The sequence below is a fragment of the Podarcis tiliguerta genome, assembly GCF_965153285.1.
Source record: "Podarcis tiliguerta genome assembly, chromosome: 8".
Lineage (NCBI taxonomy): Eukaryota > Metazoa > Chordata > Lepidosauria > Squamata > Lacertidae > Podarcis > Podarcis tiliguerta.
In genome coordinates this window covers 6,582,944-6,600,397 of record NC_139541.1, presented here as the reverse complement: position 1 = coordinate 6,600,397, position 17,454 = coordinate 6,582,944, and the positions used below count along the sequence as shown (strand labels likewise).

Here is a 17,454-nt window from a genome sequence, read left to right as displayed (position 1 = left end):
GGCTAATAAAGACCAATTTCGGGTTGATTGCCCTGCACCTCTCTGCCTGGCTGGCGGTGCCCCTTTCACTCCTGGGACCCAGAGGAGGCTGCTCGCTTGGCCAACAATTCCCCCCGTCTAGGCTAAGGAGTAGGTCGTCAGTACTGAAAGGGCTCCCGGCAAGGAGTTCCGCCGGTGCGCGCTAAGCCAGGGAGCCAGCCAGTAGCGTTTGGCTCCGAGCCCCCGCGCCGCAATACCAGCCAGCGAAGCAAGCGCCGCTCGAGCTGCCAAGGCCTGCAGGGGGCGCCGTTGGGTCCCCGTCTCGCTGCTCGGTTTGGCCGGCTAGAGCGGCGGCTTCCGGCTGGGGAAAGCGGAAGCGGCGGCCGCGCGGACAGGAGCAGCATGGAGGGAGAAGCGGGCAGTTTCGCGCACCTGGGGCTGGACGCGCGGCTCCTGCAGGTAAGGCGGGCGAGGTGGGGAAGGGGGGAGCTGCGGCCTCCTCCTCCTCCGGGCCTGACTTCCTGTCTCTCGTTCTCTCTGCCCGGCAGGCGACGGCGGAGCTGGGCTGGGCGAAGCCGACGCTGATCCAGGAGAAGGCCATCCCGCTGGCCCTGGAGGGCAAAGACCTGCTGGCGCGGGCCAAGACGGGCTCCGGCAAGACGGGCGCCTACGCCCTGCCCCTCCTCCAGCACCTGCTCCGGGGGAAAGCGGTGAGCGACCCGGGGCCCCGACCCTCATCATCATCATCACCATCATCATCATTTATACCCCGCCCATCTGGCTGGGTCTCCCCAGCCACTCTGGGCTGCTTCCACCAAAAGATCAAAAATACATTAAAACATCAGTCATGAAAAGCTTAACAGGTCTGCCTTCAGATGTCTTCTAAACGTTAGATCAGGCACCCCCAAACTTGGCCCTCCAGATGTTTTGGGACTACAACTCCCATCATCTCTAGCTGACAGTGGTCAGGGATGATGGGAATTGTAGAGGAAGAAGAAGAGTTTGGATTTGATACCCCGCTTTATCACTACCCGAAGGAGTCTCAAAGCGGCTAACATTCTCCTTTCCCTTCCTCCCCTACAACAAACAAACTGTGAGGTGAGTGGGGCTGAGAGACTTCAAAGAAGTGTGACTAGCCCAAGGTCACCCACCAGCTGTATGTGGAGGAGCAGAGACACGAGCCCAGTTCACCAGATTACAAGACTACCGCTCTTAACCACTACACCACACTGACTCTTTTGTAGTCACAAAACATCTGCAGGGCCGAGTATGGGGGTGCCTGTGTTAGATAGTTGTTTATTTCTTTGACATCTGATGGGAGGGTGTTCCGCAGGGCAGGCGCCACTACCGAGAAGGCCCTCTGCCTGGTTCCCTGTAACTTCACTTCTCGCAGTGAAGGAACCGCCAGAAGGCCCTCGGCGCTGGAACTCAGTGTGCGGGTTGAATGATGGGGGTAGAGATGCTCCTTCTGGAAGAACTGGAACGTGGAGCTGTAGAGTTGGAAGGGACCCCCCCCCCCGGGCCATCTAGCTCAGGCCCCTGCAGTGAAGGGGTCACACCTAAAGAGCCCCTTTTGTGATGGCCTGGAGAGTGCGGGACTCTTCTGACTGGGTCTCTTCTTGCCTCCTAGTCAGCGCTGGTGGTGGAGCAGGCTGTTCGGGGACTCATCCTGGTCCCCACCAAGGAGCTGGGCCAGCAGGTGCTGCAGATGCTCCGGCAGCTGACCTCCTACTGCTCCCGGGACCTGCACCTCGTTGACATCTCTGGCCAGGCGGACTTGGCGGCTCAGAGGTGAGTGGTGGGCGGAGGGGCAGGATGGCTGCCTCTTGGGCTGGCCATGTTAATGAAGTCCCCAACACCAAAATGCTTTCTGATTCCTGGCCCGACCACACTGGCTGACAATTTGTTTCTTTTTTTTATATAATGTTTTATTAAGGTTTTCTCAAAATAACAAAGAAAACAAACAAAAAAGAAAAAGCACCAAAAAAAATACAGAAAAAATAATAACAATTAAAAACAATTCCATCTTTCAGAACATATCTTACATTAGCTTGTTTCTCGGACTTCCCCACACCTCCCCCCTTTGTATTCCAGTTCAATAGTTTGTTCAGCAAATCCTTTCCCTCTTTACCTTTATGTTAATTTTGGTCTTAATATTTCTTTAAATTTCTTCCAATCTTCTTCCACCAACTCTTCTCCCTGGTCTCGGATTCTGCCAGTCATTTCTGCTAATTCCATGTAGTCCATCACTTTCATCTGCCATTCTTCCAGCGTGGGTAGTTCTTGTGTCTTCCAATACTTCGCGATGAGTATTCTTGCTGCTGTTGTAGCATACATAAAGAAAGTTCTATCCTTCTTTAACACCAATTGGCCAACCATGCCCAGAAGAAAGGCCTCTGGTTTCTTCAGGAAGGTATATTTAAATACCTTTTTCATTTCATTATAAATCATCTCCCAGAAAGCCTTAATCCTTGGGCACGTCCACCAAAGGTGAAAAAAAGTACCTTCAGTCTCTTTACATTGACAATTTGTTTCCCTACCTAATTCAAAATGCTCATTTTGACCTATAAAGCTGTAAGCAGCTCACAACCGCAATACCTCAAGATACTGCTCTCCCCATATGAACTGACCCAGACCTACGATCCTGATTTGAGGCCCTTCTTTGTGTGTCTCCTCCATGAGAGGTCTGGAGGGTGGCAACACAAGAACAGTCCTTTTATGCAGTGACTGCCTGTTTGAAAAGCTCTCCCCAGGGAGCCACCAGGTGAAAACTTTTCTTTTCAACCAGGCTTTGGGCTGATTAACATTCTATGGCCTTTATATGTCTTTGTAGAGGGGGGGAGATGTTTGTTTTTGCTTTATTATGTCCTTTGTGTTCTCATTTTGTATTTTAACGTTATGAACCGCCCTGTGATCTTTGGATGAGGGACGGTAGACAAATTTAATAAGTAATAATAATTCCTGCAAATGGGTCCTTCCTCGTTGGCAGGCTGTGATGGTGGTACTTTCAAGGGGCCTCCCTTGAAAGCATTACAGAGCCTCCCTGGAGTCTCTTGTAGCCTCACATTTTGCCTGTGGCCTCTGGTTGCTTTCTGAGTGGAAACAATGAATGGGAGTCCTCTTCTGCAGTTGACACTGCCCTCTTGGGGAGATGCTCTGTAGCCCAGTTAAGGGCGGCAGCCTCTTCCCATCAGCAACCTGTGGTTATGGTTGCATCGCAGACCCAAAGCTTTCATTCAAGGTCAGGCAAGTACAGTGGTGCCCCGCAAGACGAATGCCTCGCAAGACGGAAAACCCGCTAGACGAAAGGGTTTTCCGTTTTTCGATGCGTTTTGCAGGACGAATTTCCCTATGGGCTTGCTTCGCAAGACGAAAATGTCTTGCGAGTCTTGAGATTTTTTTTCGCTCCCCACCCCCTTTTTCTAAGCCGCTAAACCGCTAATAGCCTTTTAGCAGCTAATCCGCTAATCCCTTAAGCCGCTAATAGCCGCTAAACTGCTAATAGTGCTAAGCCGCTAAGCTGCTAATAGGGTTGCTTCGCAAGACGAAAAAACCGCTAGGCGAAGAGACTCGCGGAACGAGTTAATTTCGTCTTGCGAGGCACCACTGTATATGTGGTTGTTTCACAGAGACTGGGCCTTCCCATCTCTTACTGAGGCTTTTATGTGTTGTGGATTCTCTTCCTTCAAGGCCCATCTTGATGGAGAAGCCGGATGTGGTGGTGGGGACGCCATCGCGGGTCCTGGCTCACTTGAAGGCTGGCAGCCTGAGCCTGCAGGATTCCTTGGAAATCCTGGTGTTGGATGAAGCTGACCTCCTTTTCTCCTTTGGCTTTGAGGAAGACTTGAAAAGTCTGTTGTGGTGAGTTTATTGTGGCCCTGGGTTGTTGGCTTTGAAAGGCCTGGGGCCAGCCTGTGATTCCGTGGGAGGGTGGCTGGGAGGCCTAGGAGGTCTCTGAGTTCCTACGAGCAGTACCTCCTGCTCCATCATTTGTTGACTGTTGGATGCTATGCCAAGGGGGGGAATGGGGATAGTCCTGGAGCTAGAGAAATTGCTTTTTGTGTCCAGCTAGAATCCATTAGGATGCGGGTGACGCTGTGGGTTAAACCACAGAGCCTAGGACTTGCTGAGAAGGTCGGTGGTTCGAACCCCCAAGACAGGGTGAGCTCCTGTTGCTCGGTCCCTGCTCCTGCCAACCTAGCAGTTCCAAAGCACGTCAGAGTGCAAGTAGATAAATAAGTACCACTCCAGCGGGAAGGTAAACGGCGTTTCTGTGTGCTGCTCTGGTTCGCCAGAAGCGGCTTAGTCATGCTGGCCACATGACCTGGAAGCTCCCTTGGCCAATAAAGCGAGATGAGCGCTGCAACCCCAGAGTCGTCCACGACTGGACCTAATAGTCAGGTTCCCTTTACCTAGAATCCATTTTGAGGCTTGTTGGATTCCTTTTGTTTGGTTTTGTGGCATATTTTATTGGGGAAATTGTGTAATATAAACAGAAATCCTGAGTTGAAATCAGCTTTCAGGCTGAAAAAAATTGGTGCCATCACACTAGGAAAAGAAGCTCAGCATATTTATAGTGAAGGTTATGGAAGCAGAGGGATAGGTTGGGTCTGTTGTGCCTACAGTGCCCTGGAGGCATCTGGTTCGCTGCCTTTGGGTGCTGAGTGCTGGGCAAGGGGGGCTTTTGGTGCCACCTTACAAATGATGGGCTCTTGTTTCCTCTCCAGCCACTTGCCCAAGATCTACCAGACTTTCCTCATGTCAGCTACCTTCAATGCGGATGTCGAGGCCCTGAAGGAGCTGGTGCTGCACAACCCTGTAAGTTTGTGGGAAATGGGTTGGAGGTTGTGGGAATGGTTTTGGATTCAAAGGAGGCAAGGTGAAGGGCTGGGATTTCCTTGTCCCATTGCTCTGGGGTTGTGGTGGTGGTGGAAATGCTCTTCACAGATAGTAATGGTCCCATGTCTGTCTACCTCTTGCAACCTGCGGGCGTTGAGTTGGTTCTGACGGTCTCCTAGCAATCCGTGGCACAGAAAGCGAGCAGTTAAGAGTCATCTGGGGAACAGGCCTCCCTCCCTGAGTCCACCCACATGGCCTTGCCAAGCCCTGCCCTGCAAGAGGAAACAGCAGCATCAGGGGCCCATTGAGGCAGCCCCCAGCCAAGAAGGGATTCACATATGCCTTTTTTAAAAAATATTTTTTACTGATTTTTCTATGTATACCGTATTTTTTGCCCCATAGGGCGCACCGGCACATAGGACGCACCAAGTTTTTTTTTTTGGGGGGGGGAAATAAAGAAAAAAAATTATCCCCCCCCCCCAGGCGCTTGTGGGGCTGGCAGCGGGGAGAAGCGCTCTTCTCCCCGCCGCCCGCCTGCAGACCAGGTCCGGGGACAGCAGGGAGGCGCAGCGCATCTCCCCGCCATCAGCCTCCAAACCACATCGGGAGACAGCGGGATGGCGGCATTCCGCCTCCCCGCTGTCCCCCGATCTTGTGGGGCTGGCGGTGGGGCTCTCCTGAAGCCTGGAGAGCAAGAGGGGTCAGTGCGCACCGACCCCTCCCGCTCTCCAGGCTTCAGCGAAAGCCTGCATTCGCCCCATAGGACGCACACACATTTCCCCTTCATTTTTGGAGGGGAAAAAGTGCGTCCTATAGGGCGAAAAATACGGTACTTCTTCTAACAATATATCTTTTAACAATTTTTCATATTTCAGTCCTCCTCCCCTGGACTTTCCCCATACTCCCTTTTTGTTTTATTTCCATATTGTTCACCCTATGTATTGTTTCCCCCAAATTTTCTCAATATATATAGTCTTATTTTTTGTTGTATACAATTGCGATTGTTTACTCAAACCCTGCCAATGAATCCATTTCTTTACGTTGCCTCTTCATATATGTTGTAAATGGTTCCCATTCTTTTTTAAAGTCTTTGTTGTCCTTTTCATGTAGTTTTTCTGTTAGTTTTGCCAGTTCTGCATATTCCATAAGTTTCCTTTCTATTGTTGGTATTTCTTCTGTCTTCCAAGTTTGTGCCATTATAATTCTTGCCGCTGTTGTTGCATACATAAATAATTTCCAATTTTCTTTTTTTACATCTTGGTCTAAAATTCCCATAAGGAATGCTTCTGGTTTCTTAACAAAGGTCTTTTTAAACATTTTTTTCAATTCATTATATATCATTTCCCAATAATTTCTAATCTTTATGCATTCCCACCACATATGATAGAATGTCTCATCCTTTTCTTTACATTTCCAATAAGTTTTTGATCTCTTTTTATATATTTTGACCACTTTCTCTGGTATTATATACCACCTATACATCATTTCATATAATTCTCTTTCAATAAGATACAATCTGTAAATTTTAGGTTCACCTTCCACATCTTTTCCCAATCTTCAAGTTGTATATTATGACCTATATCCTGAGCCCACTTTATTTGTTCTGACTTTACCATTTCATCTAACATTTCCCCATAAAGTAGGAGATTGTCTGTTTTTTTAAGTAATTCTGTGTCACTGTCAACTATCTCTTTTTGAAAGTTTGAAACTGTATAACTAAAACTTTCCTTAATGTCTTCCTTAAACTGTTCATTGAATTGTCTATGATGTAATCAACTTTGTAAAACGGTCTTCAGTTCCTCATATCCTTTCAGCCTTAACCCCTTTTCCGCCTCTGTTAATAATTCTTTACATGTCAGCCAATTTCCTCCCTTACTAAGTGGTTTTAATGCTAATGCTTCCACCGGCAAGAGCCACCATGGGGTTTTTAGTTCTAGAAAGTCTTTATATTCATTCCAAACTTTTATAAGCATTTTTCTTATTATATGATTATGAAAACCTTTATGTTTTTTATCTTTCCTGTACCATAAATATGAATGCCAACCAAATCTGTCATCATGTCTTTCCATGTCCAGTATTTCATCTCTTTCTAATTTTATCCAGTCCCGAATCCACATGATGCAAGCTGCTTCATAGTATAATTTCAAGTCTGGAAGGGAGAAGCCTCCTCTATCTTTTGTGTCTATAAGTATTTTCCCATTCCAGACTAACTTAGAAATATCTTTTTGCCAGTTTCTGAAGCAGACAAGATTGCTTATTGGTATTGGCTGGAATAAAAATAACATATTTGGTAGTGCATTCATCTTTATTGCTGCTATATCCTTCCCATCAAAGAGAGATTCATTCTATTCCAAATTTCAAAATCTTTCTTAATCTCATTCCAAACTTTCTCATAATTGTCTTTATATAAATTTAAATTTTTATTAGTAAGCCAAATTCCTAAATATTTGACTTTTTTGTGAATTTCTATTTTTTGTAATCTCCTGCAATTCCTTTTTCTCCAGTTCCATCATATTTTTTGTTAATATTTTTGTCTTTCCTTTATTTAATGTAAATCCTGCCACTCGCCCAAACTCTTGTATTTTTTTCTAAAGCCTTGAGGAGACATAGTTTTGGTTCTTCAACTGATTACCAAGTCATCTGCAAATGCTTTCAACTTAAATTCATTTCCCCCTCTTTTTATTCCCACAATCTGCTTGTCTGCTCTTATGTTTCTGTTCAAAACCTCAAGACCAGAATGAATAATAAAGGTAATAACGGACATCTTTGTCTTGTTCCTTTTTCTATTTTAAATTGGTTCGTTATCACCTGGTTAATAATTAATTTTGAACTCTGTATATACATTTTGTATCCCTTTTATAATCTTTTCTCCATATTCCATTTACGATACAATACGATAATCTTTATTGTCATTGTCCCATACAGAACAATGAAATTGAAAAAATGTACACCAGACATTCTAAAACCAACAAGCCTGCTATCCCTGATATCCCAGTCTGTTTAACCCCCTAAAAACTCTGATACCCCATAATTAAATACAATATACTCCCATAGAGACTACCTTAAACTGCTTTTAAAACCAAAATCGCATTTGGGTAAAAACTGTTTCTCAGGCAGCAAGTCCTAGTCTTTATAACCCTGGACCTTCTTCCAGAAGGCAGAAGCTGAAATAGATCATTTCCGGGGTGCATACTATCCTGCACTATCTCTGCAGCTTTCTTATGACACCTGAAAGCATAGATTTGATCCAAGGTCAAATCTTCCTCCTTCTCCTCCTCTAACCCCAGTGATTTACGATCTCTGGAATCTTGCACACCTGTAGCTGCTCCCACACAGCACAGTTTCTACATCTGCATCTGCTGCTACTTCTGTCCTTATACAGCAGCATTTCGTGTCGGCCATCACTTTCTTTATAAAATCCCAAGATATATTATCAAATGCTTTTTCCTCATCTATAAACATCGTTGCTCTTTTTTTCTCATTTCTTACTTCTAAATACTCTATTACGTTTAAGATATTTCTTATATTATCTTTCATCTGCCTACCTGGAAGGAATCCCACTTGGTGTGGATGTATATAAACATTTAAGACCTTTCCCAATCTATTAGCTAAAATATTAGCAAATATAATCATTGTTCAATAATGAAATAGGTCTATAGTTTTTGACCAAGGTCAAATCTGTATCTGGCTTCGGAATCAAAATAATATAAGCTTCCTTCCATTCACATATGCCTTGGCCCCGCTGCAGTAACGACTATAATAGCTTAAGCTGCCTCAACACCATTGGTGGTTAGGCAGCGTATAAATACAGTGGTGCCTCGCAAGACGAAATTAATTCGTTCCGTGAGTTTTTTCGTTGTGTGAGTTTTTTCGTCTTGTGAAGCACCACTGCATTTAAACACTAACAACGGCGGGGGGGGGGGAGCAGGACAGCTGCCGCAGCCGGTACCTCAGACTCACCCGCACGTTGTGGCCACCGTGCGACGTGGCTGCTGGAGGGTGGCGGGGCTCAGGAGCGCGACTCCAGGGAGAGAGAGGCGCTGGCGGCAACGGCTCTCTGAGGGGAACACGCGAGGGGGGTGGGCAGCGGCGCGAGGCACTAACCGTCAGCGGGAAGGTGGGAGGGAGCCGGAGGAGCGGGGAAGCGAGCGTGCGTGCAGTGGCCGTCGCCATTACACGAGAGGCAGGGCCGTTTCGTCTAGCGAAGCAAGCCCTTAGGGAAATCCGTCTTGCGAAGCACCTCAGAAAACGAAAAACCCTTTCGTCTTGCGAGTTTTTCGTCTTCCGAGGCATTCATCTTGCGAGGTACCACTGTACTCCAAAATAAAATGAAGCCTCTTTTCACCTCCTGCACAGGTGACCCTGAAGCTGCAGGAATCGCAGCTGCCAGACAGCTCCAAGCTGAGCCAGTTCCAGATCCGGTGCGAGACGGAGGACGACAAGTTCCTGCTTCTCTATGCACTACTGAAGCTTTCGCTGGTGAAGGGCAAAGTCATCCTCTTTGTCAGCACCATCGATCGCTGCTACCGCCTCAAGCTCTTCCTGGAGCAGTTCAGCATCCCAGCCTGTGTCCTGAACTCCGAGCTGCCTGTTCAGTCCAGGTGAGCCTTGCTAGGTAGGTGTGGGGGCAGCAGCAGCAGCTGCCATCCTGGGAGATGGGAAAAGGAGCCGCAGGTATGGTGCTTTGGCCTTCAAGGGGGCACGTAGGGGGAGATGAACAAACTGGCGGGCCGTGGCATCCCTGCCTGGCCACGATGCAGCCCTGGGCACCGCCTGCCATATCCAGAGGTGAATCCCCGTGGCGAAACCACAGTTTCCATCAATTGATCTGTTCCAGGTGCCACATCATCAGCCAGTTCAATCGGGGCTTCTGTGATTACATCATCGCCACCGACGAACAGGACCTGGGAGAGAAAGAAGGACCGACAAGAGGGAAGAGGAAGAGGAAGGGCAACAAAGCAGGAAAGTAGGTTTGGCTTAAGAGCCACAAATACGTTCTGTTTGACAACAGATGGTGTGAAATAGGAGATTGGGGGGCTGGGGGCCATCGGTGTGCAGCTGGCCCTCAGGTCTACTTCTCCATAATCAGGAAATGCCATGTGGGCACTGGACTAGGGCCTGGAATAAATGGTGGGGTAGATCATAGAGTGGTGGAGTTGGAAGGGATGCCAAGGGCTGTCTAGTTTAATGCTCTGCAGTGCAGGAATCCTGCTCACACCAGCCCCTGGTTGGGCTTGAACCGCCAACCTTCTGGTTAACAGACAGACGCATTGTCCCACTGCGTCACAAGGAAATAAGCTGAATTTGAATCATGGCAGGTGACTGGTTCCTGTGGCTTCACACATCTGCGGTGGCAGAGGTGGCCTATTTATGTTCCAGCCGGCCTACCCTTCAGCTGATCCGATTTGGGTGGCATAGAATTCTCTCCTCACCTCAGACCACTTTTTTCTATCCAATGACATCTACCTAGCTGGCCAGTCAGAAGTGAATTTTACAAACCTCCTAGTGCAGCATAAATAGCAGCCTCTGGCAATTAAGCAACTGGCAGCTGCCAGCCACCAACTGGAGACTTGTGCTTTTTTCTAATAACCCTGCCTAAGCAGTAATAGTAATAATAATAAAGCCTTGAGGAGACATAGTAATAGTAATAATAATAATAATAATAATAATAATTTATTATTTGTACCCCGCCCATCTGGGTGGGTTTCCCCAGCCACTCTGGGCGGCTTCCACAGAGACCAAAAATACACTAAAATGTCACGCATTAAAAACTTCCATGAACAGGGCTGCCTTCAGATGTCTTCTAAAAGCCAGATAGTTGTTTATTTCCTTGACATCTGATGGGAGGGCGTTCCACAGGGCGGGCGCCACTACCAAGAAGGCCCTCTGCCTGGTTCCCTGTAGCTTTGCTTCTCGCAATGAGGGAACTGCCAGAAGGCCCTCAGCACTGTACCTCAGTGTCCGGGCAGAATGATGGGGGTGGAGACGCTCCTTCAGGTATCCTGGGCCGAGGCCGTTTAGGGATTTAAAGTATTAATCTTTGTGGAAGGAGAATAAAATTATGAAGGAATTAAATAAAATTGAAATGCACGTGAGGAAAGGCCAAGCCGGGTTGTTTTCGCAACCATGAGAGAAGTGCGGAATGACATGTACGCAAGAGCAAGTGCTATGACTGTTGAGGACAAAGGAAGGAGGGAAAGATAAGGGAGTTTTTATGCCTCGTGATTCAGTCGGTAGAGGCAAGTAGAAGGAAATACTGCCATACGTGGACATAACTGCCTTTTCGCTTGAGACTTGTGTTTTTTTCATATTTGGTCTGCCACCCCCTCAACTACTTGCTGGCAGAGGTTGTATCGAACCCCCCTCCCCTTGCAACGCCTAAATAAACATCCTGTTTGACTGACAGGTTTGGAGTTTGGATTTTATTGGCCGTTTGAGCTGAACCCACAGGGTATTCAGTATTGAAACGCAACACTTCCCTAACACCTTGCGTATAAAACAACCCCTCTCTGAGTAAATGCAACTTTAAAGGTGATTTCACCCAAGAAGCTGGCGTTCGTTTTGCATGGTAACTTGAGTTCATAATGTATGCTTTTAAGTGTTGATTTTATTGACTTTGGTTATGAAATTTGTTTTTAAGTGTTGGTTTTTGTTGAAAATGCATTTTTTAACGCTCTTTGATAAGCAGCTTCGAGGTTTTAGTTAAGTGGTATATGGGACGCAGGTGGCGCTGTGGGTTAAACCACAGAGCCTAGGGTTTGCCAGTCAGAAGGTCGGCGGTTCAAATCCCTGCGACGGGGTGAGCTCCCGTTGCTCGGTCCCTGCTCCTGCCAACCTAGCAGTTTGAAAGCACCTCAAAGTGCAAGTAGATAAATAGGTACCATTCCGGTGGGAAGGTAAACGGCGTTTCTGTGTGCTGCTCTGGTTCACCAGAAGTGGCTTAGTCATGCTGGCCACATGAGCTGGAAGCTGTACGCCGGCTCCCTCGGCCAGTAAAGCGAGATGAGCGCCGCAAACCCAGGGTCGGCCACGACTGGACCTAATGGTCAGGGGTCCCTTTACCTTTACTAAGTGGTATATACGTAGGGCTGCAGGATGTACCCAAGTGGCTTGGTTAGCAAAGGCCCGGATGCTTCTGAGGGGCCTCTTCCTTGTCCTGCTGCCTAGGAGAGGGAGAGAAGAAGAAGAAGAAGAAGAAGAGTTTGGATTTGATATCCCGCTTTATCACTGCCCGAAGGAGTCTCAAAGCAGCTAACATTCTCCTTTCCCTTCCTCCCCCACAACAAACACTCTGTGAGGTGAGTGGGGCTGAGAGACTTCAGAGAAGTGTGACTGGCCCAAGGTCACCCAGCAGCAGCATGTGGAGGAGCGGAGACTCGAACCCGGTTCCCCAGATTACGAGACTACCACTCTTAACCACTACACCACACTGGCTCTCCCCCCCTTGCCCTCAGCGTTCTCTTCTGCTGCTTCCCTTGCAGGGGCAAAGACCAGGAGTACGGAGTGTCGCGTGGGATCGACTTCCAGAACGTCTCTGCTGTCCTGAACTTTGACTTCCCTCCCTCAGTGGAGTCCTACATTCACCGAGCAGGCAGGTGAGCATCAGGTGGCCTTGCATGTACAGAACCGCGGATTCCACATTCCCGGGATGAGGCATCCGAGCCAAGACTGGTTTTCTAAGAACAGGGACTTATCAAAGGTCACCTGATGCCTCTGTGTCATCTGGGACTTCGTGTTTTTTTTTTTTGCAAGCTGCCTGGCACAGAACCCAGCCTTCTCTGAATTTCCTCTTGAGTCGGTTATCAAAGACCCATTTCTCTCTTTTTTAAAAAAAAATAATATTTATTCCAATTTTAACAAATTGGACAGAAAATTTAACAAATTTACAGAAAAAAATTGAAAAAGACAAAATACAGTTAAAATAAAGAAAAAAAACAAGGATAGAGAAAAATTAAAAAATACATAAAAACCCCACCTCCACCCCCCAACAAAAGAAAAAACAAAAACATTTTGGGGAAAAAACACTTCCATTTTTCACAATTCCATCCTTCAATAACTTGTTTCCTCGACCTCCTCCCACCTCCCTTTTTGTATTCCAGTTATTAATTAAGTCAGCAAATTCTTTCCATCTTTCACTGCTTGCTCACTTATTTATCTTAATCCATTTGAGCCTTATCCTCCCATAAACATCTAAAAAATTACCTATACTCCAATCTAATAAAAAGAGAGAAAAAGAAAACCTTAAATCTTATACCCTTAAATCCTAAAATCTCAGGTCCTTATCATATTTCCACTAAAGTCATATAATTTCATTCCACCATCTCCCGACATTCCTTAATTATACAATATTATACTAAATGCTGTTTTAAAAAGTTCCCAATTTTTCCCACCATCTCTTCTCCCTGGTTTCGGATTTTATCAGTCTTTTCTGCCAATTTTAATCAGTCTTTTCTGACAGTTCCATTAAATTGATTAACCTGGTACTCTTATGTCCGAGGCTCTTAACTCTTCTCCCTGTTCTGTTTGCAGATTTCTTTCTCTGATTAGCTGGTCATTTTCACAAAGCTGTTTCAGGGGGAAGGGGCCACGAGTGTTTGGGTCCTGCCTCCCTTTTCACGGAGCGTGCCTTTACCCCGCGCAGCCCTGAGCCCCTTCTTGCCTTCTAGCTGTGGCGTTCTCTCTTCCCTGCCCTTGCCTGACCCCTTCCTCCCTTGCAGGACGGCCCGTGCGGACAACCCAGGCACTGCCCTGACCTTCGTGCTGCCCTCCGAGAAGGCTGTGCTGGCTGAGATTGAGGCGGCGCTCACAGGAGGAGGTGGGTGTTCTCGCGAGGCAGGGAGGTGCTGCCCTCGGGAGGTCTTCCAAGCCGGCAGAGGGAACACCTCCCCCCTGGGGCGCAGGGGCAGTGAGCTGAGCACGGGGCACTGGCTTGGCTCTGGGCGCAGAATTGCCCAATTCGAGAGTTGCCCCGTGCAGTGGCTGCTTGCCTTTCCGTTGCTCCAACCGGTCCCGATCCTTCCCCCACCAGGAAGCGACGACACTCCCTTGCGGCCCTACCTGTTCCGGATGGAGGAGATTGAAGGCCTCCGGTACCGTTGTCGGGTGAGTGGGCACGGCCTGGTTGCTCTGGGAGGCGGTTGTGGCTGCACCACCTCCTCTTGCCCTCTCCCTGCATGGGGGCAAGGGGGGGCGGGGCGGTGGAGGCAGCTGTTCAGAGCCACCCTTGGCAGGGCAGACTGCAAGTTGGGGGCGAGGTCGACATGGGTCCAGTGCTTTTCCAGCTGCACTGGCTCCCGGTGGAGTACAGGGTCAGATTTAAGGTGCTGGTTTTGACCTTTAAAGCCCTTCACTGCCTAGGACCCTCGTACCTACGGGACCACCTCTCCCGGTATGCCCCACGGAGGACTTTGAGGTCCATAAATAGCAACACCCTAGAGGTCCCGGGCCCTAAGGAAGTTAGATTAGCCTCAACCAGAGCCAGGGCCTTTTCAACACTGGCCCCGGCCTGGTGGAACGCTCTGTCTCATGAGACCAGGGCCCTGCGGGATCTGATTTCTTTCCGCTGGGCCTGTAAGACAGAGTTGTCCTACCTGGCCTTTGGCTTGGAATCAACTTGATCCCCTCCCCCTCTTTCCTTTTTCCTTTCTCCTCCTGCGAAGAGGCTGCATTTTAATGTTTTAATCTTGTTTTTTAAGTTGTATTTTAATCAACTTGTTTTGATTATTGGTGGTTAGCCGCCCTGAGCCTGGTCTTGGCTGGTGAGGGCAGGGCATAAATAAATTTTGTTATTATTAAAAGGCAGCTGTTTCAGGCAGATCTCGGGTTCTCCATGTTGAGGACAAGCCTGCTTCAGGGAGCCCCCTGATATCCCCTTCCCTGAGTGGTTTTGCCAGGCGCTAGAGAGGGAAAATCTCGGAGGAGGCAGGAACGTTTGGCAAGGAATTGTAAAGCACAGGATCCAGTTCTCTGGATGCCACAGCGTGATTTGGAGCCGTTGCCTCCTACCGCTATTTCTTGTTTTCTCCTGACTCAGCTGCTGCTTTTTGGTAATCATGGGGGTGGAGTAAGCCCTGTGCCCCCCTCCCCATTGCTTTTAAATCACCCACCCACCTCTGCCCGGTCCTCAGTTGGGTTCTTTGCTCTCAGGACGCCATGCGGTCCGTCACCAAGCAGGCCATCAAGGAAGCTCGCCTCCGGGAGATCAAGGAGGAGCTGCTCAACTCAGAGAAGCTGAAGGTATTGGCCTGCGCAGCACCTGGGCGTGGGGAGGGCAGAGGGGCCTGAGAGAGTGGGAGGGGGCCGTCAAGGGGGGGGGGGCGGTTGTTGAGGAGCTGCTGCTGACCTCCATTTCTCTCCTGCCAGACATACTTTGAGGACAATCCTCGCGACCTAGACCTCCTGCGCCATGACAAGCCTCTTCACCCAGCCATCGTCAAGCCCCACTTGCGGAACGTACCAGCGTACCTGGGTAGGAGGGGGTGGCATTTGTGGCCTCAGTGCTGCGTTTGATGGCATGGCGAACAGCAGCAGGCCCTGTAGATGAGCTCTGGGCGGGACTTGGGCTTCCCTCCTCCGAGGGGGAAAGAGTGGGAGCCCTGCTTCTCATGCACAGTCCTTGCCTTGGAGTCCACATGCCCCCTTCCCACTGTCCGTGCAAATCTCCAAGGCTTCTTCAGCTGTGCGAGGGCAAGCTCTTGCTTCTCAGCTGTGGTGCGGAAGAAGACGTGCAGCAAAGGGGGCCAGGTATCGGAAGGGGGGGAGAGAGCTAGTGCAAAAGCATCGCAGGCCTCTCGAGAATGGGCTGCAAGAGGGGGTCTTCCGCCTCCCGTTTGGGCCAGTAACCACCAGCGTCTGCTCCTCCTCTTCTCTCCCCAGTGCCTCCCACCCTCCGGGCTGTGGCGCAGCCCCTGGGCAGCAAGCGCAGACGACGGAAGCCGCTGGCACCCAAAACCAGGGTATGTCTTGCTCCTCTGCTGCTGACCTCAAATTGGAGGGGGAGGGGGGACTGGCCTGCCTTTCCTCACAGCCTGGCACAGGCCCAGGGAAGGTTTCTTCGCAAAACTTTACAGAACCGGGCACGGCTCCCTGTTGCCCAGCCTCTGCTTGGGAAGGTTTGCGGAACTGCTATCGATCATGTGCTGGGTCCTGTAAAGAAGGCTTGACAATTGTGGGGGTGGTGGCTGTGGAGGGCTTGATAGCTGGAGGGCCTTCTGTGGCCCTATTTCACCCCCTCCTCTGTGTTTGTTCCTTCACCCCCTTTCTCCTTGGGGTGCAAGAGCAAACATCTCACCTCTGCTGTTTCCTGGGATCTTCACTTTTGGCTACGTTGGGTGTGGGTTGAGTTTGGGACCTGCCATGGGGGGGGCTTGGGCAGTTCTTCTGCCCCTTTCTGTGGTTCTTCTGGTGCTGCACCTTCATGGGGGGAGTCCAAGTGCTCAGTGGCGTAGCATGGCGGGTGCAGGGGGGGCCGGCCGCACTGGGCGCAATATCTGGGGGGGGGGGGCGTGCTCGCACTCGCAGCTCTCTGCCCCTACCTGGCTCACTCACTCTCTCTCACTGCAGTGCTGGCTGTGCGAATCTGATCCGAGCCGCCGGGTCACCGCCCACTGTGGAGGGGAGGGTGCCAGGCGTGCGGTGCGGTGCGGAGAGAGAGCGAGGGACTATCTGGGGGAGGGACAGTGCAGCGGGGGGGGGCGCAAATTACTTGCCTTGCCCCGGGTGCTGACAACCCACGCTACGCCACTGCAAGTGCTGAGGACAAATGGTGTGGCCTGTGTGTGGGTGGGGTTTGCAGGAGTCTTTGCCAGAGGCCCTTTGGGTCTGTGATTGTGGCAGCAGGGCAAGGGACCCAGCAGCCCAGTGGTCAGGCAACCCCCCTCCCCCTGTGAGATCCACTTCTACACTGTCTCTCCCTCCCCCAATAGGGCCAGCGGAACCCCCTGCGGAGCTTCCGATGCACGAAGCAGAGGTCAGGAGCCAAGCATCGGTCAGCCAAGCACCGGACGGCCGCCGGAACGCCTGGATCCTGACCGCCACTTCTAGCTGAACTGTGTCAGGGAGGAGGCTGGTGCTGGGCCCCTATTTTGGGGCCAGGATATTTGATGTAAATAAAGGACAGCTGTTTGTGCTTGTCCACCATCTTGTCAGGTTTGGAGGCCTTCCTCAGAAGAACATTAAAGGGGTTGACCTCCCCTGGCCATGGCAGTGCCTTAAGGCCAGGAGCAACTTCTCCTGCATTCTCAAGTCTTTGTGGGTTTTTTTGTTTGAGCTGCCTCCTCTGTCCTGGCAACACTGCCTGGGGAGTAGCTCTGGGCCCCTTGCACCTGCCTCTCTGGGTGGGTGCAGGGTCCCCCTTCCCATTGGCTTCCTTGTGTGGGTGAAGGTGCTTTGTCTTGGAAGCCGGGTTCCTAGAATCATAGAATCATAGAGTTGGAAGAGACCACAAGGGCCATCGAGTCCAACCCCCTGCCAAGCAGGAACCACCATCAGAGCACTCCTGACATATGGTTGTCAAGCCTCCGCCTAAAGACATCCAAAGAAGGAGACTCCACCACACTCCTTGGCAGCAAATTCCACTGTCAAACAGCTCTTACTGTCAGGAAGTTCTTCCTAATGTTTAGGTGGAATCTTCTTTCT

General features: G+C 49.6%; 1 protein-coding gene across 1 annotated transcript; it reads left to right on the top strand.

Annotated features, from left to right (window-relative positions):
* Positions 1–334: 334 nt before the first annotated feature.
* On the top strand, positions 335–17,061 carry DDX56 (DEAD-box helicase 56). The gene is made up of 14 exons (XM_083454034.1): positions 335–438; positions 528–689; positions 1,610–1,770; positions 3,670–3,840; positions 4,707–4,797; positions 9,175–9,419; positions 9,656–9,784; positions 12,300–12,413; positions 13,536–13,633; positions 13,847–13,920; positions 14,965–15,054; positions 15,181–15,286; positions 15,694–15,773; positions 16,743–17,061. The coding sequence occupies exons 1-14, from the start codon at positions 382–384 to the stop codon at positions 16,845–16,847; spliced, it is 1,683 nt and encodes a 560-aa protein (XP_083310160.1). The 5' UTR covers positions 335–381; the 3' UTR covers positions 16,848–17,061.
* The last annotated feature ends 393 nt before the right edge of the window (positions 17,062–17,454 follow it).